Below are 17,041 nucleotides of genomic sequence, written 5' to 3' on the forward strand. Positions count from 1 at the left end.
CTAACTGGCCACCCCGCCCGCCCGGAGGCCCGGCTACCAGAGGCTGGGGCTTTGGTCCCCCCAGGACCCAGCGCCGTGGCCCTCAGGCACCCGAGCTGGTCCCGGCCCCTCCGTCATGCCTGCAGCAGCCGGTGCCCAGACCTCCTCGTGCCCGGTCCTCCCAGGTGGGGAAGCCGAGGCGGGCGCCGGGCGCCCAGCAGCAGCCTCTAACCTCGCGCCTTCTTCCCTCCCAGAACCGGTCGGGGCGCCCGCACCCTCAGCGCTCCCTGCCCCCACCTCCGGCACCCGCGGGCCGGGGCTCCACCCTCTCCCACCTCCCCTCCCCTCCGCTCAGCTCCCTTGTCCAGCCTGAGGTCCCCATGGATCTCTTTCCAAGGACCTCCTGCCCGCCAGCCTAAGGGGCTTTCAGAACGTCCTTCCCGGGCTGTCCCAGCTCAGGGGCACCACTGTCCACTCTGTGGCTCAAGAGAGACACCTCCGTGCCTCCCCCAGCCCCGTTCACTCCACATCCAGCACGCAGCCCCGCCGCCCTCTCCAGGGCAGGAGCCATCTGCCCCTCGCCCCCCAACACCTCCCACTCGTCGCCCGGCGCCCGCTGAAGAAGGTCCATCAATGCCCCTGTCCTGTTTAGAACTACTGGGGACTCAGTGAACCCCACACTCTGCACAGCCTCGGCCTCCCAGCACCGTCCACGCCTCGAGCCCCGGGTCTGCGCCGGCGCTTGCTTCCTCGGCTACCAGGCCGGGCGGGTCCCCTTCTCGGTGCTGCCCTCTGCCGCCAGCTTCTCTCACGGTTCCTCCTCAGGGCACTTCATCTTCTTTGCTCCTCTCGGGCCTGCCTTTTGTCTCTGTCCCTCCTGGAGCCTGCGAGCTTGGAGCAAGCCCCTTGCCTGGTGAGCCCACCTCCAGGCCGGGGTTAGGACTCTGCCCTGCACGGGTGATTCTCATCGAGTGAAACAAGTTTATCTTCCTCACTCACTCCTGGCATTTATCATCTTCTACAGGCAAACACCAGGACAAAGAAAACCCGGAGCTTTGCAAAAAGGCTCCCAGAGCAACCAGAGAGAGGGTGTGAAGGACCATCCCGAGACAAAGCCGGGACCACCTCCCACTCCAGAGCTCCCCTCTCCTCCCAGACAGCACCTCCAGCCGCGGCTCCCTCCGTCCCATCTTTATTGAGTGAGGGGTCCGGGTCTGGAGAGGGCAGGGCAGGCCCTGGGCACAGCTGCTCAGGGCGCCTGAGGCCAGCATGCTGGGCCGTTCTGGACGGCGCGTCCTCTGGAGAGGGCTTCACTCAGGCCCGCTGGGGCCGCCCTGGGGACTGGCGCCGTCCTCCCTGGAGATGGCTTCGCTGGGGCCGTCCTCCCTGGAGATGGCTTCGCTCAGGCCCTGCAGGTCGTCCAGCAGGGCAAAGAGCGACCCTGGAGAGAAGCACCAGGAGGAGGCCCCTGCAGCGGCAGGCAGGGCCGGGCCGCACGAGCCGAGGGCAAGAGGACGGCCCTTGGCCAGGGTGGGCACGGGTAAGAGCAGACCCCTGCGGTCCCGGGTACCTCTCTTGGACTCCCTGGTGGAGTCAGCCACCGTGGGAGGGGACCCGAGAGGCCTGGGGCTGGGGGCCGGCGTCCTCTTGTCCAGCAGGGAAGGGAGAACTGCCAACAGCCGCTGCTGCTTGTAACGGGAGAGGAGACCCTCCTGCCGCAAGGTGGCCTGGGAAGGAGAGGGTCAGAGGCCACCGAGCCCAACAGAGCCTCCCCTTCCTCCAGACCCCCAGCTCAGGCCGTCCTGGTTTCCGCTGGCCCCCCAGCTCAGGCTGCCCCCCCAGCTCAGGCCGTCCCTCATCTCCGCTGCCCCCTAAGCTCAGGCCATCCCTCATCTCTGCTGCCCCCCCAGCTCAGGCCGCCCCCCCAGCTCAGGCCATTCCTGGTCTCCACTGCCCCCCCAGCTCAGGCTGTCTCCCCAGCTCAGGCCGTCCCTGGTCTCCGCTGGCCCCCCAGCCCCCGCTGTCCCTCGTCTCCGCTGCGCCCCCCAGCTCAGGCCGTCCCTGGTCTCCGCTGCCACCCAGCTCACACTGTCCCTTGTCTCCGCTGCCCCCCCAGCTCAGGCCGTCCCTGATCTCCGCTGGCCCCCCAGCTCAGGCTGCCCCCCCAGCTAAGGCCATTCCTGGTCTCCACTGCCCCCCAGCTCAGGCTGCCCCCCCAGCTCAGGCCGTCCCTGATCTCCGCTGGCCCCCCAGCTCAGGCTGCCCCCCCAGCTCAGGCCATCCCTGGTCTCTGCTGCCCCCCAGCCCCTGCTGTCCCTCGTCTCCGCTGCCCCCCCAGCTCAGGCCGTCCCCCCACCTCAGGCCGTCCCTGGTCTCCGCTGCCCCCCAGCTCACGCTGTCCCTCGTCTCCGCTGCCCCCTCAGCTCAGGCCGCCCCTGGTCTCCGCTGCCCCCCCAGCTCAGGCCGTCCCCCCAGCTCACGCTGTCCCTCGTCTCCGCTGCCCCCCCAGCTCAGGCCATCCCTGGTCCCCGCTGCCCCCCAGCTCAGGCCGCCCCCCCCAGCTCAGGCTCTACGTCCCTCGCCCGCGGCCCACCAGCATGAGGTTCTTGTCCCTCTCCAGCTCCTGCAGGCGCCGGGTCAGCCGCAGCCCCTCCTCCTTCCGGGCCTCGTCCTGCAGGTGCCTGAGCTCCTGGTTCCGCTCCTTTTCCCGGGCAGATTTGCGCTGGATCTGGCGCAGGGAGACCACTATAGCACACAGAAAGCGGGACGCCATGAAGACGAGCCTAGAGGCTCGTGGGGAGTCCCGAGGACGCAGGTACGTGGCCCCGCCTCTCCCGTGCCGTGGGAGGGCCCCGTGGGTCTGGACCCCCAAGAACTTCCCCATCCCGAGGGGAAGTCTGAACAGGGACTGGACGTTGGAGTCCGTGCAGTTTTCTTCAGGTTAACGATGGTGAGGTTACAAAGGCGTTTCCTACTTGTGGGGGATGTAGCTGAAGAGTCACGACGTTTGCAAGTTAACTTGAAGTGGTTTAAAGAAATACATAAAGGCGTGTGGCTAATGCTGCTCCTGGGCCTAAGGCGCCCAGGGCCATCACTGCTCCCCTCCCCTCGGCGAGGGGCTTGCAGGTGCTCCTAAGAGCTGGGGCTGCTCTTTGGAGGGCACGAGGGGGCTCCGGGCTGGCCGCACGTGTGCTCCCCTAGTGCAGATTCGCCTGAGCCTGTCCTGTCGACACACTCCTCGTCCACGTGGGAGGCTTTAGGCCACGCTCCTGCTGCTGGAAGGCCCGGCCCTGCCCTGGCAACCCTCACCGGCCTTGGTGTGCTCCCTCCGAGCCTCGCTCAGCCTCCTCTCCGTTTCTGACAGCTGTTCCCGCAGCCGCGTCTCCACCTCCGTCACCTTCTCCTGCAGGGCTGGGGGGCAGACATGTTGGGGGACGCCTGGCCCACAGACCCGCCCCACAGTGGCACCCACGCCCCCACCTTTCCCGTAAATCTCCTGCTGCTGGGTCAGCTCGTGCCGGAGGCTGGCGGCCTCCGCTGTGCTCTCCTGCTGGCCTTGGCGCGCCACCTCCAGCTGCAGCCCCACGCTGGCCAGGGACTCCTGGGCCCGCTGCAGCTCCTGCTCCAGCTGCTGGGCCACCACGCTCAGCTGCTGCCGCTCTGCCTCCCCTGCAAGAAGGGGACTCAGCCCGGGCCCTGGGCTGGCCCTGCCATGCCGCACCGCGCCCAGCGCCCGGGTACCTTGCTCCCGGGCCCGGCCCACCTCCTGCTGGATGAGGCGGGCACTCAGCTGCAGCTCTGCATCCAGGCGGTTGCGCTCTTCCCGCAGCTGCTGCAACTCGAGGCTCACGTCTGTGGGGGGTGGGGGTGGGGGTGGGGGCGAGGGTGGGGGGCAGCTGGACCAGGAGGAGAAACAGTCAGGGAAACCACTGGCCGCCTGACCCTGCCCGGGCCTCCTGCTTGAGTCCCCGCAGCCAACACCCGACGCCCCACCCTCCTCCCCGCGGCCCACAGATCTGTGCCTCCAAATTCACCTCTCCTGGCGCAGCTGGGCAAGGGCCACTTTCCGAGCCATCAGGCCTGGAGGGGGACAGGGCATAGAGCAACGGAGAGATGAGTTTTTCAGAAAGCAAAGGGGAAGCGGGGAGTAAGAGAAAAGGGGGAAGAGAGGGAGGAGGGAAGAGGGAGGGGGGGCTGGGCCAGGAGCAGGGTGGCCAGAGGGCAGGGCGGGATGTGGCCCACGCTACCCACCCTGAATGGTGAGGACCCTGCGGGTGGCGTAGCTGAGCCTTGCGCTGAGGCTGGGGATCCGGGACGCCGCCTCGTCCACCTTCGCCACAGTGCTCAGGAGCCAGACCTGAGAGCTGGGGGACACGGTCGCTGAGGCCCTGGCCCTCCGCATACCCAGAGGACTTAGGGAGCCTCCAACTGACAGCTCACACTCTCCTGTGCTCTGCCTGAGCAGGGGAGCAGCGAAGGAATGGGTGGGAAAGAGACTGAAGCCCAGGCAGGGCCAGGAGCTGCAGTGCGTGTGCTGAGCCCTCTGCCCCTGCCGGAGCTGTGCCGTGTGTACGCTGACCCCCGTGCCCCTGCTGGAGCTGCGCCGTGCGCATGCTGAGTCCTCTGCCCCTGCCGGAGCTGCGCCGAGTGTATGCTGACCCCCATGCCCCTTCCAGAGCTGCGCCGAGCGTGCGCTGAACCCCTGCCCCTGCCGGAGCTGCGCCGTGCGTGCACTGAGCCCCCTGCCCCTGCCGGAGCTGCGCCACGCGCACGCTGAACCCCACGCCCCTGCTGGAACTGCGCTGATCCCCCTGCCCCTGCCGGAGCTGTGCCGAGCGTGCACTGACCCCTCTGCCCCTGCTGGAGCTGCGCTGCGCGCACGCTGAGCCCTCTGCCCCTGCCGGAGCTGCGCCGAGTGTACGCTGACCCCTGTGCCCCTGCTGGTGCTGCACCGAGCATGCACTGACCCCTCTGCCCCTGCCGGAGCTGCGCCGTGCATGCGCTCACCCCTCTGCCCCTGCCGGAGCTGCGCCGTGCATGCGCTCACCCCTCTGCCCCTGCTGGAGCTGCGCTGTGCGTGCGCTGACCCCTCTGCCCCTGCTGGAGCTGCGCCATGCGTGCGCTGAACCCCTGCCCCTGCCGGAGCTGCGCCGTGCATGCGCTCACCCCTCTGCCCCTGCCGGAGCTGCGCCGGGCGCACGCTGAGCCCTCTGCCCCTGCCGGAGCTGCGCCGTGTGCACGCTGAGCCCTCTGCCCCTGCCGGAGCTGCGCCAAGTGTACGCTGACCCCCGTGCCCCTGCCGGAGCTGCGCCGTACATGCGCTGAGTTTGCCCCTGCCGGAGCTGTGCTGTGCGTGCGCTGACCCCCGTGCCCCTGCCGGAGCTGCGCCAAGTGTACGCTGACCCCCGTGCCCCTGCCGGAGCTGCGCCGTACGTGCGCTGAGCCCCCTGCCCCTGCTGGAGCTGCGCCGTGCGTGCGCTCACCTCTCTGCCCCTGCCGGAGCTGTGCTGTGCGTGCGCTGACCCCTCTGCCCCTGCTGGAGCTGCGCCGTGCGTGCGCTGACTCCTCTGCCCCTGCCGGAGCCGCACCGTGCGTGCGCTGACCCATGTCCCTGCCAGAGCTGCGCCGTGCATGCGCTCACCCCTCTGCCCCTGCTGGAGCTGCGCTGCAATCCTGTCTGAGCTCCTCAGCAGGCAAAAGAAGAGAGAGCCCGAGCTCTTAAATGCCTTACCAACTGTCAGGTAAAAACAACCCAGGTGCTTATATGAAAGAGCGCTGCTGTTCCTGCTGCTGGGACCCACGGCAAGCTTCTCATTTGGTGTCTTCCCTAACAGTGCCCGGGTAAAGAGAATAGCTGCTCGGACCTGGCGCTGTGATGCGGGACCCAGACGGCCACGCCAGGAAGCTCTCCCGGCCCCAGCTATGGTCAGGCCTCAGGCCTCAAGGGCCACATCTGGGTGCAGGAACTGATGGTGCTTTCTAAGGTCAAATGCCAGAGGCTCTGACTCACCTCCGACCTTTCAAACAACCTGCTGCACTATTTCAGAACCAGTTTCTGTTCACTACTATGCACCAAAGCTCGGTGAGCCGAGGGGGCTTCTCCATGGGCAGGACTGACGGGCGGTGCCAGCAGCAGGCCAGGCCCCAGACCCCCAGGAGGGCCGAGGGTGGCTCAGAGAGGGTCAGACACTGCCCTGTAACGCCAGGGGAGCCTCAGGCACTCAGCACTAAGGCTGAGAGGAGGTCATCACCAGGGAAAGCGGTTCTTGTTTTCCACGGAGGTGATTCTACGGGACAATGAAGGCCGCGCAGCAAGTCGGTAATGGGGCTAAGAGGCTGGTTGAGAAACACAGGCTTGCAAATGATTAAGAAGGAAACTGGTGTATATTTCAGGTGGATTATCTAGCAAGTAGGTGTAGTTTTAAGAGAAATAGATGAAATGTTTTCCCAACTCAACAGGGCATGCCTGTGAAATTCTAGAGAGAAGGGAAGGGGAGAGGAGGAAGGGGAGGGCAGGGGAGGGAGGGGAAGGACGGGGGAGGGGAGGGAAGGGGAGGGTGCCCAAGCCCCCGTCCACGGGGAAGGCCTGCCCAGGACCCTGCTCGGCTCCAGCTGCTCAGACGGGGCTGCAGGAGCCGCCAGCGATCCTGGTGATGGAGAAGGCAGCGCACGCCCCACACTGCCAGCGCTCTGGCCTCTCCTGCCTGGGGCCCAGGGCCCGGAAATGGATGCACCCGCCCTCCACCCACTGGTACCTGCTCACAGAGTCCACCACCAGCCGGAGCTGCTCCTCGGCCGCAGCCGCCTGCTGCTGCTGCCTGAGCCTGGCCTCCTGGGCCCGGCTCAGCTCCCCCTGCAGGGCCTGGGGGGCAGGCTGGTCAGGAGGAGGCCGCTCCCTGGGCCCCAGGACCAGGAGTCTCCCTCCTTTCGGCCGGGCCGTCCCAGACACTGACCTTGGCACCCATCCGCTCCATCTCCACCTGGGCGGCTTTGTCCTGCAGGGCGCGCTGGAGGACGGCCTCCTTCTGGCTCTGGGACGCGACCCTCCCCTCGAGTCCGGCCACCTGGGGAGGGGAGCAGGTGCGGGGGTCTCTGAGACAAGAAGCTCAGGTTCCCGAGAACGGCCTGAGCCCATTTCCTTCCAGAAACCCCTCCGGTGTGCCGCAGCCCGCCCCACACCCATATCCCCAACTCGCCTTCCGGCCATCCCAGCTCCGGCAGGCCCATCCCGCAGCCCTCTCGCTCATTATCCACCAGCTTCTTCTCCACACCACCTCTCACCCCGTGGCATCGTCTCCCTGCTTTCTCCCTGCTTGCCTGCCCCCCAAGGGTAAGCTCCACGCAGGCAGGCGCTCCGCCTGTCCCCCCAGTGTGTGGCTCTACACTTAACAAATCCCTGTGGAGTCAACGAACACCGTCCTTGATCAAAGGAGCAAGGAACCGGCAGGGAGGGGGGTCGCGGCACCTGTGCCTTCAGCTGCCCCACGCGCTGCTGGTGGGCCAGGTCCTGAGCCTTCAGCTGCACCATGAGGGCGAACACCTTCTCCCGCCAGCAGCTCAGCAAGGACTGGACCTTCCGCACACACTCGGGCTCCAGGGGATCTGCAGGGTGAGCCTGGGTGGGGGTGGCGGGGGCGCGTGGGCTCCGGGAGCAGGGGCAGGAGCTGGCCCGCGGCTTCTTCGCCACCTGCCCACCCGCCCGCTCGAGGGGAGTTCTGACAACCCGCCACCCCTCCCTCCCTGGGTGAGCGCCAGGCAGGGGCCCCTACCTCCCGGGCCAGGTCCTCCTCCTGCAGGGCGAGGATGCAGGCGAGGCTCTGGACGCGCACCTGCAGCAGCTCTGCGGTGGAGCGCAGCGCGTCCCGGTCCTCCTGCACGTGCTGCGGGGGGAGGGCGGCCTCAGCTCTCCCCCAGGGCCGCCCGCCCCGCGCGCCTCTCGCTGTCGCCCGCCCCGTGCGCTTCTCGCTGTCGCCCGTGCCTGCCTCACCTGCAGGGTGTTGAGGAGCTCCTGCCGCTCCAGCTCCCACGGCTGGCTGTGCGCCTCAGGCGGGACCTGCTCCCCCACGTAGTTCCGCAGGGTCGCCACCAGGGCCACCTGAGCCTCCAGGTCTTCTTGGGTCTTGCTAGGGATGGGGTGGGGACAGGGGCCATCAGCGGGCGCCTGGACAGCCCGCGCCGCCCCGCCGTGCCGCCCCGCGCCGGCCCCCGCCCCGCCCCGGCCCACACACCTCAGCTGCTTCTGCAGCAGCTCGGCCTCCTTGCGGGCCATGGCCAGCTCCTCGACGTCCTCTGCCTTCCTGGCTTCCAAGCTACTCAAGGACTTCTCTAAGCCCTCAGCCTTGCTGGTCAAACTGGAAAGAGCCTCCTGGTGAGCCTCCATCAGGCGGGAGAGCTGTGGGGAGAAGAGGGCTCGGCAGGGCCCGGCTATCCCCACATCTTGCCTTCCAAATCTCCCTCCCCCATTTTGGCCTTGTCCCGTCACTTCCATGTTCTGTGGCCAACAAACCACCCAACTGCACACGGCAAAACGGAGACCCCTTCTGGGCACCTCACTGCCCCACAGGTTCCATCGTCTCCCCCCAAAACACATCTTCATCCTCCCCCCTCCACACCAACACCCTCATCTCCACCTCCCAACTAGTTCTTTAAAACCTGCGATAGCTTACCTCTGCTTTCAGCATAAAACCCAAACTCGTCCCACCGCCTGCAAAGCCCCAGGGCCCTGGCCACTGCCTGCTTCTCTGCGCTCACCTCCTCCAGCTCTCCCAGCACTCACACCGCTCCTTTCTTTAAATGAATAAGCCAAGCCTTTTTCCTCTCGGAGTCTCCCAGCTCTTCCAATCCTGGAGGCCTCACTTGGCCCTCCGCCCCTGCCGGCCCCTTGCGCTGTCCCGCCCCCCGCCGGCCCCTCGCTGTCCTGCTGCACACTGCTCACTTCCTCAAGACCGTACCTGGGTACCCCTCAGAAAGGACGCTCCGGGCAGGGAGGACCCGTCTGCTCTGCTTACTGCTCTCTCCCAGCACCTCCAGCAGCAGGTGCAGGAGAGACAGAGAGAGAGGCGGACAGTGAAGGCACAAAAAGAGTGCCCTGACCCCACCCTGACCCAATCACCATCATCTTGTAGGATATGAGCCATAAAACCAGATTTTTTAGACACAAAATACAGAACTGATTTTAGTTACCTTATGTTTTACATTATGTTTTACATTTTAGCCTATAGACTTTTATACATTTTTGGTGTAATTTAAGATGTCCTACACCCATCACTATATGATCTTATGGAATACTTCCATTGCCCCCCAGTTACCATGCTTCTATCTATTCTATACCTCTCTCACCCTCCCTTAGGGCCCAGAGTCACAAACAACCTTCACTACTTGTAGGACCAGATTCACAAATACATGCAACAATGCTGAGTGCTTGACATACTAGACTGCCCTAACCTATTGGGAGCTACCAATTCTCTCCAGAAGCACAATTCCCTCTGTTTGAGAACATCGGGCCTCCCCAGGATGTGGGTACACCTTCACTCTCATTGTATGGGTCTCCACCCAATGATATAACACACTATAACACTCATAAGTCTTCTTAAAATTTATCATTTCGTACCATCAAACTGACAATGAATTACCTACTATAATACCTGTATTTCAGTGTCCAAAAATGTACAACTTTCTAGATTGTGAGGTGCACAAGAGCAAATGTATCAATACTTATTGCCCTCTTTCCCTAGAGTGTATAAATATTCTACATAGAAATAGCACAAAGTTTCTTCTCTTTGAAGAGTACCGGGGCATGTACCTCAGCCATCTACCAATACGGGACTGAGTAGCTGGCTTCCCTTAGATACTGGCCATAATTGTATCTCTTCTCCAGCTCTTTGGAGCATTTGTGCTAAGTAATAAATTGTTCATTTATTTAAAAAAAAAAAAATACAGAACTGACAACGTCCCTTCACTGCTTACTCACTGCTCTCAGGAGAGGCCTGTGGGCCCTAGGCTGGCTCTGCCCAGGCTGGCCGGAGGCCCCCCACCCCCCACCCCCAGCCGGCTGGAGGTCGCTGCCTGGCCTGCCCTCCAGCACCAGGGCCATTCTGTCATTTTGTCAGGCAGCTCTCTCGAGTTTAGGCCATTTGGACTTCTCTCCTTTGAACTGCTGGCTGCCTGTGCTCCGCCTTCTGAGTGACCACTGGCCTTTTCCTTCTCCTGGGATGGGAGGTCTTCCCTGGTTCATCCTTTGCCTTCTGACTCTGCTTTTTTTTTATGATGCGTAACTTTACTATTAGAGAGTCAACGAAACAGTCTTTTCCGGCTTCCAGGTTTTGACTCACAGTTAAAAGGTTTTTCCCTCTCCCAGCACAGAGGAACAACCGTTTTCCTCCCGACCTTCTCACAGGCTGACTGGCTAGGCAGCCTTCCCTAACTCCCCAGGGTGGGCGCCCTTCCCTTCCTCAAGGCCCTCTCCCCGCCGAGGCTAACCAGCCGTGCCTGGATCGAGGGTTTGGTGGTGTCTCCTCACTAGGCTGCAGGTGTGTCCACCACTCCACCCCCGCGCCTAGCTCGGGAATCCGGGGGAAGCTCTGACCAGCGGTGCCTGCTCCACCTCAGGACCCCGCTCCCGCCACGCTCCCAGATAGCTGGGCTCCTGGAGCAAGCAGGTCCTGCAAGGGGAAGGGGGGCGTCCAGTGGTGGGCGGTCCCTGAGTCCTGGGGAAAGGTAATCTGAGTAAGGCCCAAACACCCCCAGCTGGCTGGCTTTCTCCTTCACCACCCCACGCCGCAGGGGCTTCTCCGCAGCACCCGTGGTCCATGCTGGACGCTGCCCGGTGAGTGCTGCTGTGACGCCGAGCCCCCCCCTCTCCTCTGCCCCTCAAGCCCCGCTCACCTGCTCCTGGTGCAGCCTCCGGACCTCCTCCAGCTCCCGCTGGCTTCCCTCCTCCAGGTTCTTCCGGACCAGCTCAGCCCCGGCCAAGGCGGCCCGCAGGCCCTCCGCCTCCGCTCGGCCCGCCTTCTCCGCCTGGGCCAGAGCCTCCAGCTCCAGGGCCTGGGCCTCCAGCCTCTTCTTCTGCTGCAGCGAGGTCTCCCGCAGGAGCCGCACCTCCTCCTCGAGCCGCCGTAGCTCCTGCAGCTGCCGAAAGATCAGCTCAGCCTGCTGGCTCAGGGCCTGTGAGCCCTGCAAGTCCAGGGACCTTCAAAGACAGGTAGCGCAGGTGAGATGTGGCTCCAGAGCTGGGAGGTGGATGCAGACACCTGGGCCTCTCTGCTCCGATGAGGGCAGGAGCAGAGACAGGAGGGGAGGACGCCTGCACTCCCACGTGGGGAGACTGGGGCGCCAGGACACAGGGCTCTGCTCTTCCAGCACCAGCGTGCTCGTCATCGCCCACCAAGCAGAGGAAGTCCACCGCCTGGGCTCGCTCGACCTAGAGGCCGGCTGAGGTCAAGAGCCCAGCACGGGCAGGTACAGCACACACCAAGCGCACAGCTCAGTGTCGTGCCAGAAGGGGACGTGTGTATGGACAGCGTGTCAGTAGACCACACGTTGTGAGTGGAGAGCTAGGAAGAACACAGCCTTCTGAATTTTGATTTAAGGGCAAGGAAAGGTTTGAGGGAGAAGTGGGGCATCAAGGTCAGGAGCTAGCTGGGAGCATCTACTGCGTGTGCTGCGTGACAAGTTCAGCAGGGACGCACTCTCCTCGCCAGGACGGCACGAGAAGCACAGTTTAAACCATTGCAAGTCGCTCTGAAGACGGTGCCCTCCCCGGGGCCTCAAGGGGCAGGGGTCTGCAGCCTAGAGAAATCAAGGGACTGGCCAAGGTCCCCTGGCTGGTAGCCAAACTAGCATCTGAGCATGTCTCCTGACACCCAGTCCAGAGCTCCCCTCTCATCCTCATCGATGGCGTCCACCAAAGAACCATCTGTAATCCCACTCTAGAGCAAAACGGCAGATGACAATCCATCAGAAGGCATCTACGCCGCCAAGGTGTCAGTGAATGTGAAGTCACTTCCACCTTACAGGACAGTTACAAAAACAACGCCACACACACTCAGACCTCCAGCACACACCTCCTCCGAGACACCCAGACCCACCAATTTAACATTTTGCCACATTTGGTGTATCATTCCATCTACCCAATCTACCCTCTCTCTCCATTTTATAAACTCTTGAGAGTAGGGTGTCACATCATGCTTCCACGTATACCTCCTAAGGACGAGGATGGTCATTTACGTGAGTACATTTATCGAGTTCAAGAAGTTTTGTCTATATTCCAGTTTTTTTCATATATTCCAACAAAGTCCTTTGAGGCTTTTCTCCTCCGTAATTGATCCAATCCAGGATCACGCACTGCATTTAACGGTCATTGTCTCTTTAGCTGCTCTGTTTTTGTTATTTATTTTTTTAGGTTTTTTTTTTTTTTAATTGAGGAACACATATACAGCATAAATTTTCCCATGTGACCCACTTCCAAGCACACCATTCAGTGGAATTAATCACATTCTCAGGACTGCCTTATCCTCACCACCATCCATTACCACAACCTTCCCATCACCCCCAAACAGAAACTCTATGCCCATTTTGCATTAAGCCCCCTTTCCTTCCCCCATTCCAACCCCTGGTAACCTATACTCTACTTGCTATCCAAGTTGGCACATTCTAGGTGTGTCTGAATTATTTCATTCAACGTGATGTCTCCAAGATTCATCCATGATATCTATAACCAAAAGAATGAAAGAGGAACCCTCTCTCACTCCTTATACAAGAATCTATTTAAAATGGATCAAACACTATATGTACAAGCTGGGACCATAGAAAGTTCTAGAAGAAAATGTAGGGAAACATCTTAAAGACTTAATGGTACGTGGTGATATCTTGGATCTTATACCCAAAACAGGCTCAACAAAAGAAAAAATAGATGAATGTCACCTCCTCAAAATTAAATGCTTTTGCACCTCAAAGGACTTTGTAAAAGGGTGAAAGGGCAACTGACTCAATGGAGAAAATACTTGGAAAGCACATGTCCAATAAGGGTTTAATATTCATGATATATAAATGAGATGTTACAACTCAACCATAAAAAGGCAAATGACCCAATTTAAGAAGGGCAAAAAATTTGAACAGGCATTTGTTCAAGAAATAAATACAAATTGGGGAAAAAAAAAAACACATGAAAAAATGTTCACCATTAGCAGCTAGGGAAACGCAAATCAAAACTACAATGAGATATCAGTTCACACCTATCAGAAAGGCCCTGTTAAAAAGACAGGGAGCCAGGAGTGCCAGAGAGGCTGTGGCGAGATAGGAACACTTCACTGCTGGTGGAATGCACAACGGTACAGCCAGCCACTGTGGGCAGTGTGGCAGTTCTTTTTTTTTTTTTAAAGATTTATTTATTTAATTTCCCCCCCTCCCCTGGTTGTCTGTTCTTGGTGTCTATTTGCTGCGTCTTGTTTCTTTGTCCACTTCTGTTGTCGTCAGCGGCACGGGAAGTGTGGGCGGCGCCATTCCTGGGCAGGCTGCACTTTTTTTCGCGCTGGGCTGCTCTCCTTACGGGTGCACTCCTTGCGCGTGGGGCTCCCCTACGCGGGGGACACCCCTGCGTGGCGCGGCACTCCTTGCGTGCATCAGCACTAGTTTGGCAGTTCTTAAGGACATTGACTAGATCTGCCACGTGACCTGGCCACACCACTACCGGGTATATATACCCAGAGTAAGAAGCGGCATTATTCACAATTGCCAAAAGTTGGAAACAACCCAGGTGCCCATCAACCGATGAACGGACAAACTGTGGTCTATTCACACAATGGAATATTGTGCAGCTGTAAGCAGAAATGAAGGTGTAAAGCATATGACAACATGGATGAACCTGGAGGACATTAAGCAAGCCAGACACAAAAAGACAAATACTGCATGGTTGTATTACTATGAATATATTGTGTAACATACTATATGAGTCTATTTATATAATATGAAAATATAAATTAACTTATAAAGTTGAAATTAGATTAGTAGTTATATAGGGTTAGAGGCAGCATGTTAAGGGGTGTGGAGTGTTTTTATTTTGAGTAATGAAATGGTTCTAAATTTTTTGTGGTGATGAATGCACAACATTGTGATTACACTAAAAACCATTGATTATATACTTTGGATAGGTTATATGGTACTTGTATATATCTCAATAAAACTGTTTAGTAAGTAAATAATTCTGCAAGAATAGAAATAGCAGCATGGGAAACAAAGAGATGGAAAGGTAAAGAATTTTGTTTACTTGTCTGTTTTTTGCTTATTATTGAAATAATGAAAATGCTCTAATAATGATTGAAGTGATGGATGCACAACTATGTGATAAGACTAAATAATCACTGACTGTACATTTTGGATGAATTATATGCTTTATTAATATGTACCAATAAATTGACTTGTTTTTAAAAAAAAAGCAATAGATGTTCTTTGTAGAAAATTTAAAAAGTGCAGATTAATAAAAGAAAATAAAAAAACAAAAAAAATAAAATAATAAAAGACTCATCCAGAAGTGGAATGTACCAGATCTTCATTTCTTTTTAAGGCTGAATAATATCTTATTGTATGTGTACACCACATTTTTTAATTCATTCATCTACTGACGACACTTGAGTTGCTTCCACCTGTCGGCCACTCTGGATGCAGCTGTTGTGAACACTGGTGTACAAATGTGTGAGTCCACGTTTTCAATCCTTTTGGGTATATACCTATAAGTGGGGTTGCCAGATTTTATGGTAGTTTTTTATGTCTAACTTTTTGAGGCTCCACCAAACTGTTTTCCGCAGTAGCTGAACCATTTTACATTCCCACCAACAAAGTACAAGGGTTGCAATTTCTCCACATCCTTGCCAGTACTTGCTATTTTCATTAAAAAAAAATAATAGTCATTCTAGTGGATATGAAGCATTGTTTCATTATGGTTTTGATTTTCATTTCCCTAATGGGGAATATGTGAACTTTTTCATGTGCTTTTTAGGAGAAAGTACATGAAAGGACTATTAAAGTCCTTTGCCCATTTTCTAATTGGACTGTCTTTTTGTTGTTGAATTGTAGGATTTCTTTTTATATTCTGGATGCTAAGCCATTATCAGATATATGGTTTCTAAATATTTTCTCCCATTCCATGCGTTGTCTCTTCACCTTCTTGATATCCTATGATGCATAAAAGTTTTTTAATTTTGATGAAGTCCAATTTACCTACTTTTTCTTTTGTTACTTGTACTTCTGGTATAAACCATCCCATTATTTTAAATTCCTTAATATCAGAATCTCTCATAATCATCTTTGTATCTTCACCCCTAGTCTCTGGCACAGTTACTTGTTACTTTTACATTGTAGGCCACCGGAATTATGAAAAATGAATAAATTACATTAATTACATTCACAACATCATACTACCATCACCATCATTCATTACCAAAACTTCACACCACTGAATTGTGTACCTGAAAGTTTTTAAAGTGGGAAATGTTATGTTGTATAGATATTACAATAACAATTTTTTAAAGTCTCAGGTCAAAAGAAAAATCGAGGAACCAAGGGCGGAAATAGGGTAAGGAACCTATTTTGGTAAAGAAGGGTCCCTGGTGCACGAGCCTAAGGAGACGGTGCTGATGGATGCCTACCTGTCTCTCCTCGCCGGCTCCTGCCCATCGCCAGGAGCAGCCCTTTCCCACATGCCCACTTGCAGTCTCTGGTTGTCTAGCCGCCTCTCTGGGACCTCTTGATGGGCCGGGGATTGGACCGGGGGACTGTCAGAGACCCACGTGGGAGCCAATCTTGGCACAGGTGGAAAGGGCCGAGCTTGGAAGTGGGATGGGGGAATCAGCCTGGTGGAACCTGAGGAATCACAAGGGCACACGTGGTCAGTTTCCCAAGGGGAGGGCTTCACCAGTCCCCTTGTCCGGTCCCACTGACCTGAAGGTCGGAACATCCCCGCAGTATGTGAAGGCTCTAGAGTCTGTCTCCAGCTATCCATGATCCCCTGGGCAAGAGGAAAAACAAGGGCTCTCCAATCCAGGGTCCACGCCCCTCCCACAGAGAAAGCCCCTCCAGTAAAGTCACCCTTCCCAAATAACAGCCAGGGCCACGCCCCTCTTCTCCTGCACCCCGAACAAGGGGAAGCCCCCAAGATGGCTCGCTTGTCCCACCCCGATTCCTGGCAGAACCCTGGCACTACTAGGAGGTGGGCTCTGGGCGGTCTTTACCCTCCTCAGATTTCCGGGCTCCCCGATGGTCCCGCACTCCTGAGGCGCGGGGCGCGGGGGCTGCGGGCCCGACCCCCAGAGCTCTCTCCACGGCTCCGCCAGGCCCCGGGGAAGCCCCTCCAGACACCACCAAGCCACGGCCCCGGGCTCCTTCGCCAGGAAGGCGCTGGCCCAGGGCCTGGCCGCGGAGGGGCGGGCCCACATGGGGGTGCCTGGGGCCCGGCCCCCCGCCCCGCGGCCCCTCCTCAGGCTGGGGCACGCAGCCGGCCCCCGCCTCCCGCGGGCGGCGCTGTCTCCCCAGGCGGCTACGTCCTATTCCGTTTCCGTTTCATCCCGCGCTCTCGCCCTCATCTCCAGGCCGAAAGCCCCGCTTCCCCAGACGCCCCCGGGCCCCCCGGGCCCACGCCCCCTGGATTCCGAGCCGAAGGCCGGTCTGACCAACGCGCCCGCCCCTTTACCAGGCCCCTGTCCCCCTCGTCCATACGGACCCCTCACCCACCCCACACCCAGTCAGCCCCTTCCCGCCCCCAACCGACGACCCGGAACGCCCCTCACCCAGCGCGAGCGCCCCCTCGGCCCGCAGGCCAAGCCCAGCCGCCTCCCCGAACTGCGCCTGCGCAGAGCGGGCAGGTTGGCGGGCCTGTTCGGAAGCCTACTTCACCCCGGAAGAGGGCGGAGAGAAGGTGCACGCATGCGTAGAAGCGTCTCAAGCCGGGCCAATTAAGGTGTTCGAGCCCCTCCGCGCCCTGGCGGCTCCTCCCAACTCCGGGAACCCGGGAAAGTTTGTGAACGAATCACATCAAGCGGAAGGCGGGACACCGGACCCCCTTCGTGCGCTA

General features: G+C 58.8%; 1 protein-coding gene across 13 annotated transcripts; it reads right to left on the minus strand.

The window, feature by feature from the left end:
- Positions 1-960: 960 nt before the first annotated feature.
- CCHCR1 (coiled-coil alpha-helical rod protein 1) lies at positions 961-16,866 on the minus strand. Of its 13 annotated transcripts, none has more exons than XM_058285528.2 (18): positions 16,758-16,866; positions 15,913-15,979; positions 15,621-15,834; positions 10,864-11,167; positions 8,208-8,371; positions 7,967-8,102; positions 7,749-7,859; positions 7,445-7,594; positions 6,933-7,043; positions 6,735-6,841; positions 4,231-4,343; positions 4,014-4,059; positions 3,721-3,875; positions 3,460-3,648; positions 3,289-3,390; positions 2,573-2,724; positions 1,550-1,664; positions 961-1,420 (listed from the first exon to the last, which is right to left on the minus strand). In XM_058285528.2, the coding sequence occupies exons 2-18, from the start codon at positions 15,971-15,973 to the stop codon at positions 1,290-1,292; spliced, it is 2,361 nt and encodes a 786-aa protein (XP_058141511.1). In that variant the 5' UTR covers positions 15,974-15,979; positions 16,758-16,866; the 3' UTR covers positions 961-1,289. The 13 variants fall into 13 exon arrangements, with proteins under 13 accessions (XP_058141511.1, XP_058141509.1, XP_071067156.1 ...); XM_058285526.2 differs by having other exon boundaries at positions 1,550-1,706; XM_071211055.1 differs by lacking the exon at positions 16,758-16,866 and adding an exon at positions 16,203-16,421 and having other exon boundaries at positions 1,550-1,706; positions 3,721-3,831.
- Between the last annotated feature and the right edge of the window lie 175 nt (positions 16,867-17,041).

Source organism: Dasypus novemcinctus, chromosome 22, assembly GCF_030445035.2.
Source record: "Dasypus novemcinctus isolate mDasNov1 chromosome 22, mDasNov1.1.hap2, whole genome shotgun sequence".
NCBI classification, from domain to species: Eukaryota; Metazoa; Chordata; class Mammalia; order Cingulata; family Dasypodidae; genus Dasypus; species Dasypus novemcinctus.

What these genes read in the sequence shown, in the direction of transcription:
- CCHCR1 (XM_058285518.2), bottom strand. Translation starts at nt 16,406, where the DNA reads ATGTGGGCCCGCCCCTCCGCGGCCAGGCCCTGGGCCAGCGCCTTCCTG. An exon ending in AGCTCCTCAACACCCTGCAG is followed by an intron (nt 7,860 to 7,966) that starts GTGAGGCAGGCA and finishes CTCCCCCCGCAG; the next exon opens with CACGTGCAGGAGGACCGGGA. An exon ending in TGGAGCGGATGGGTGCCAAG is followed by an intron (nt 6,842 to 6,932) that starts GTCAGTGTCTGG and finishes CCTGCCCCCCAG; the next exon opens with GCCCTGCAGGGGGAGCTGAG.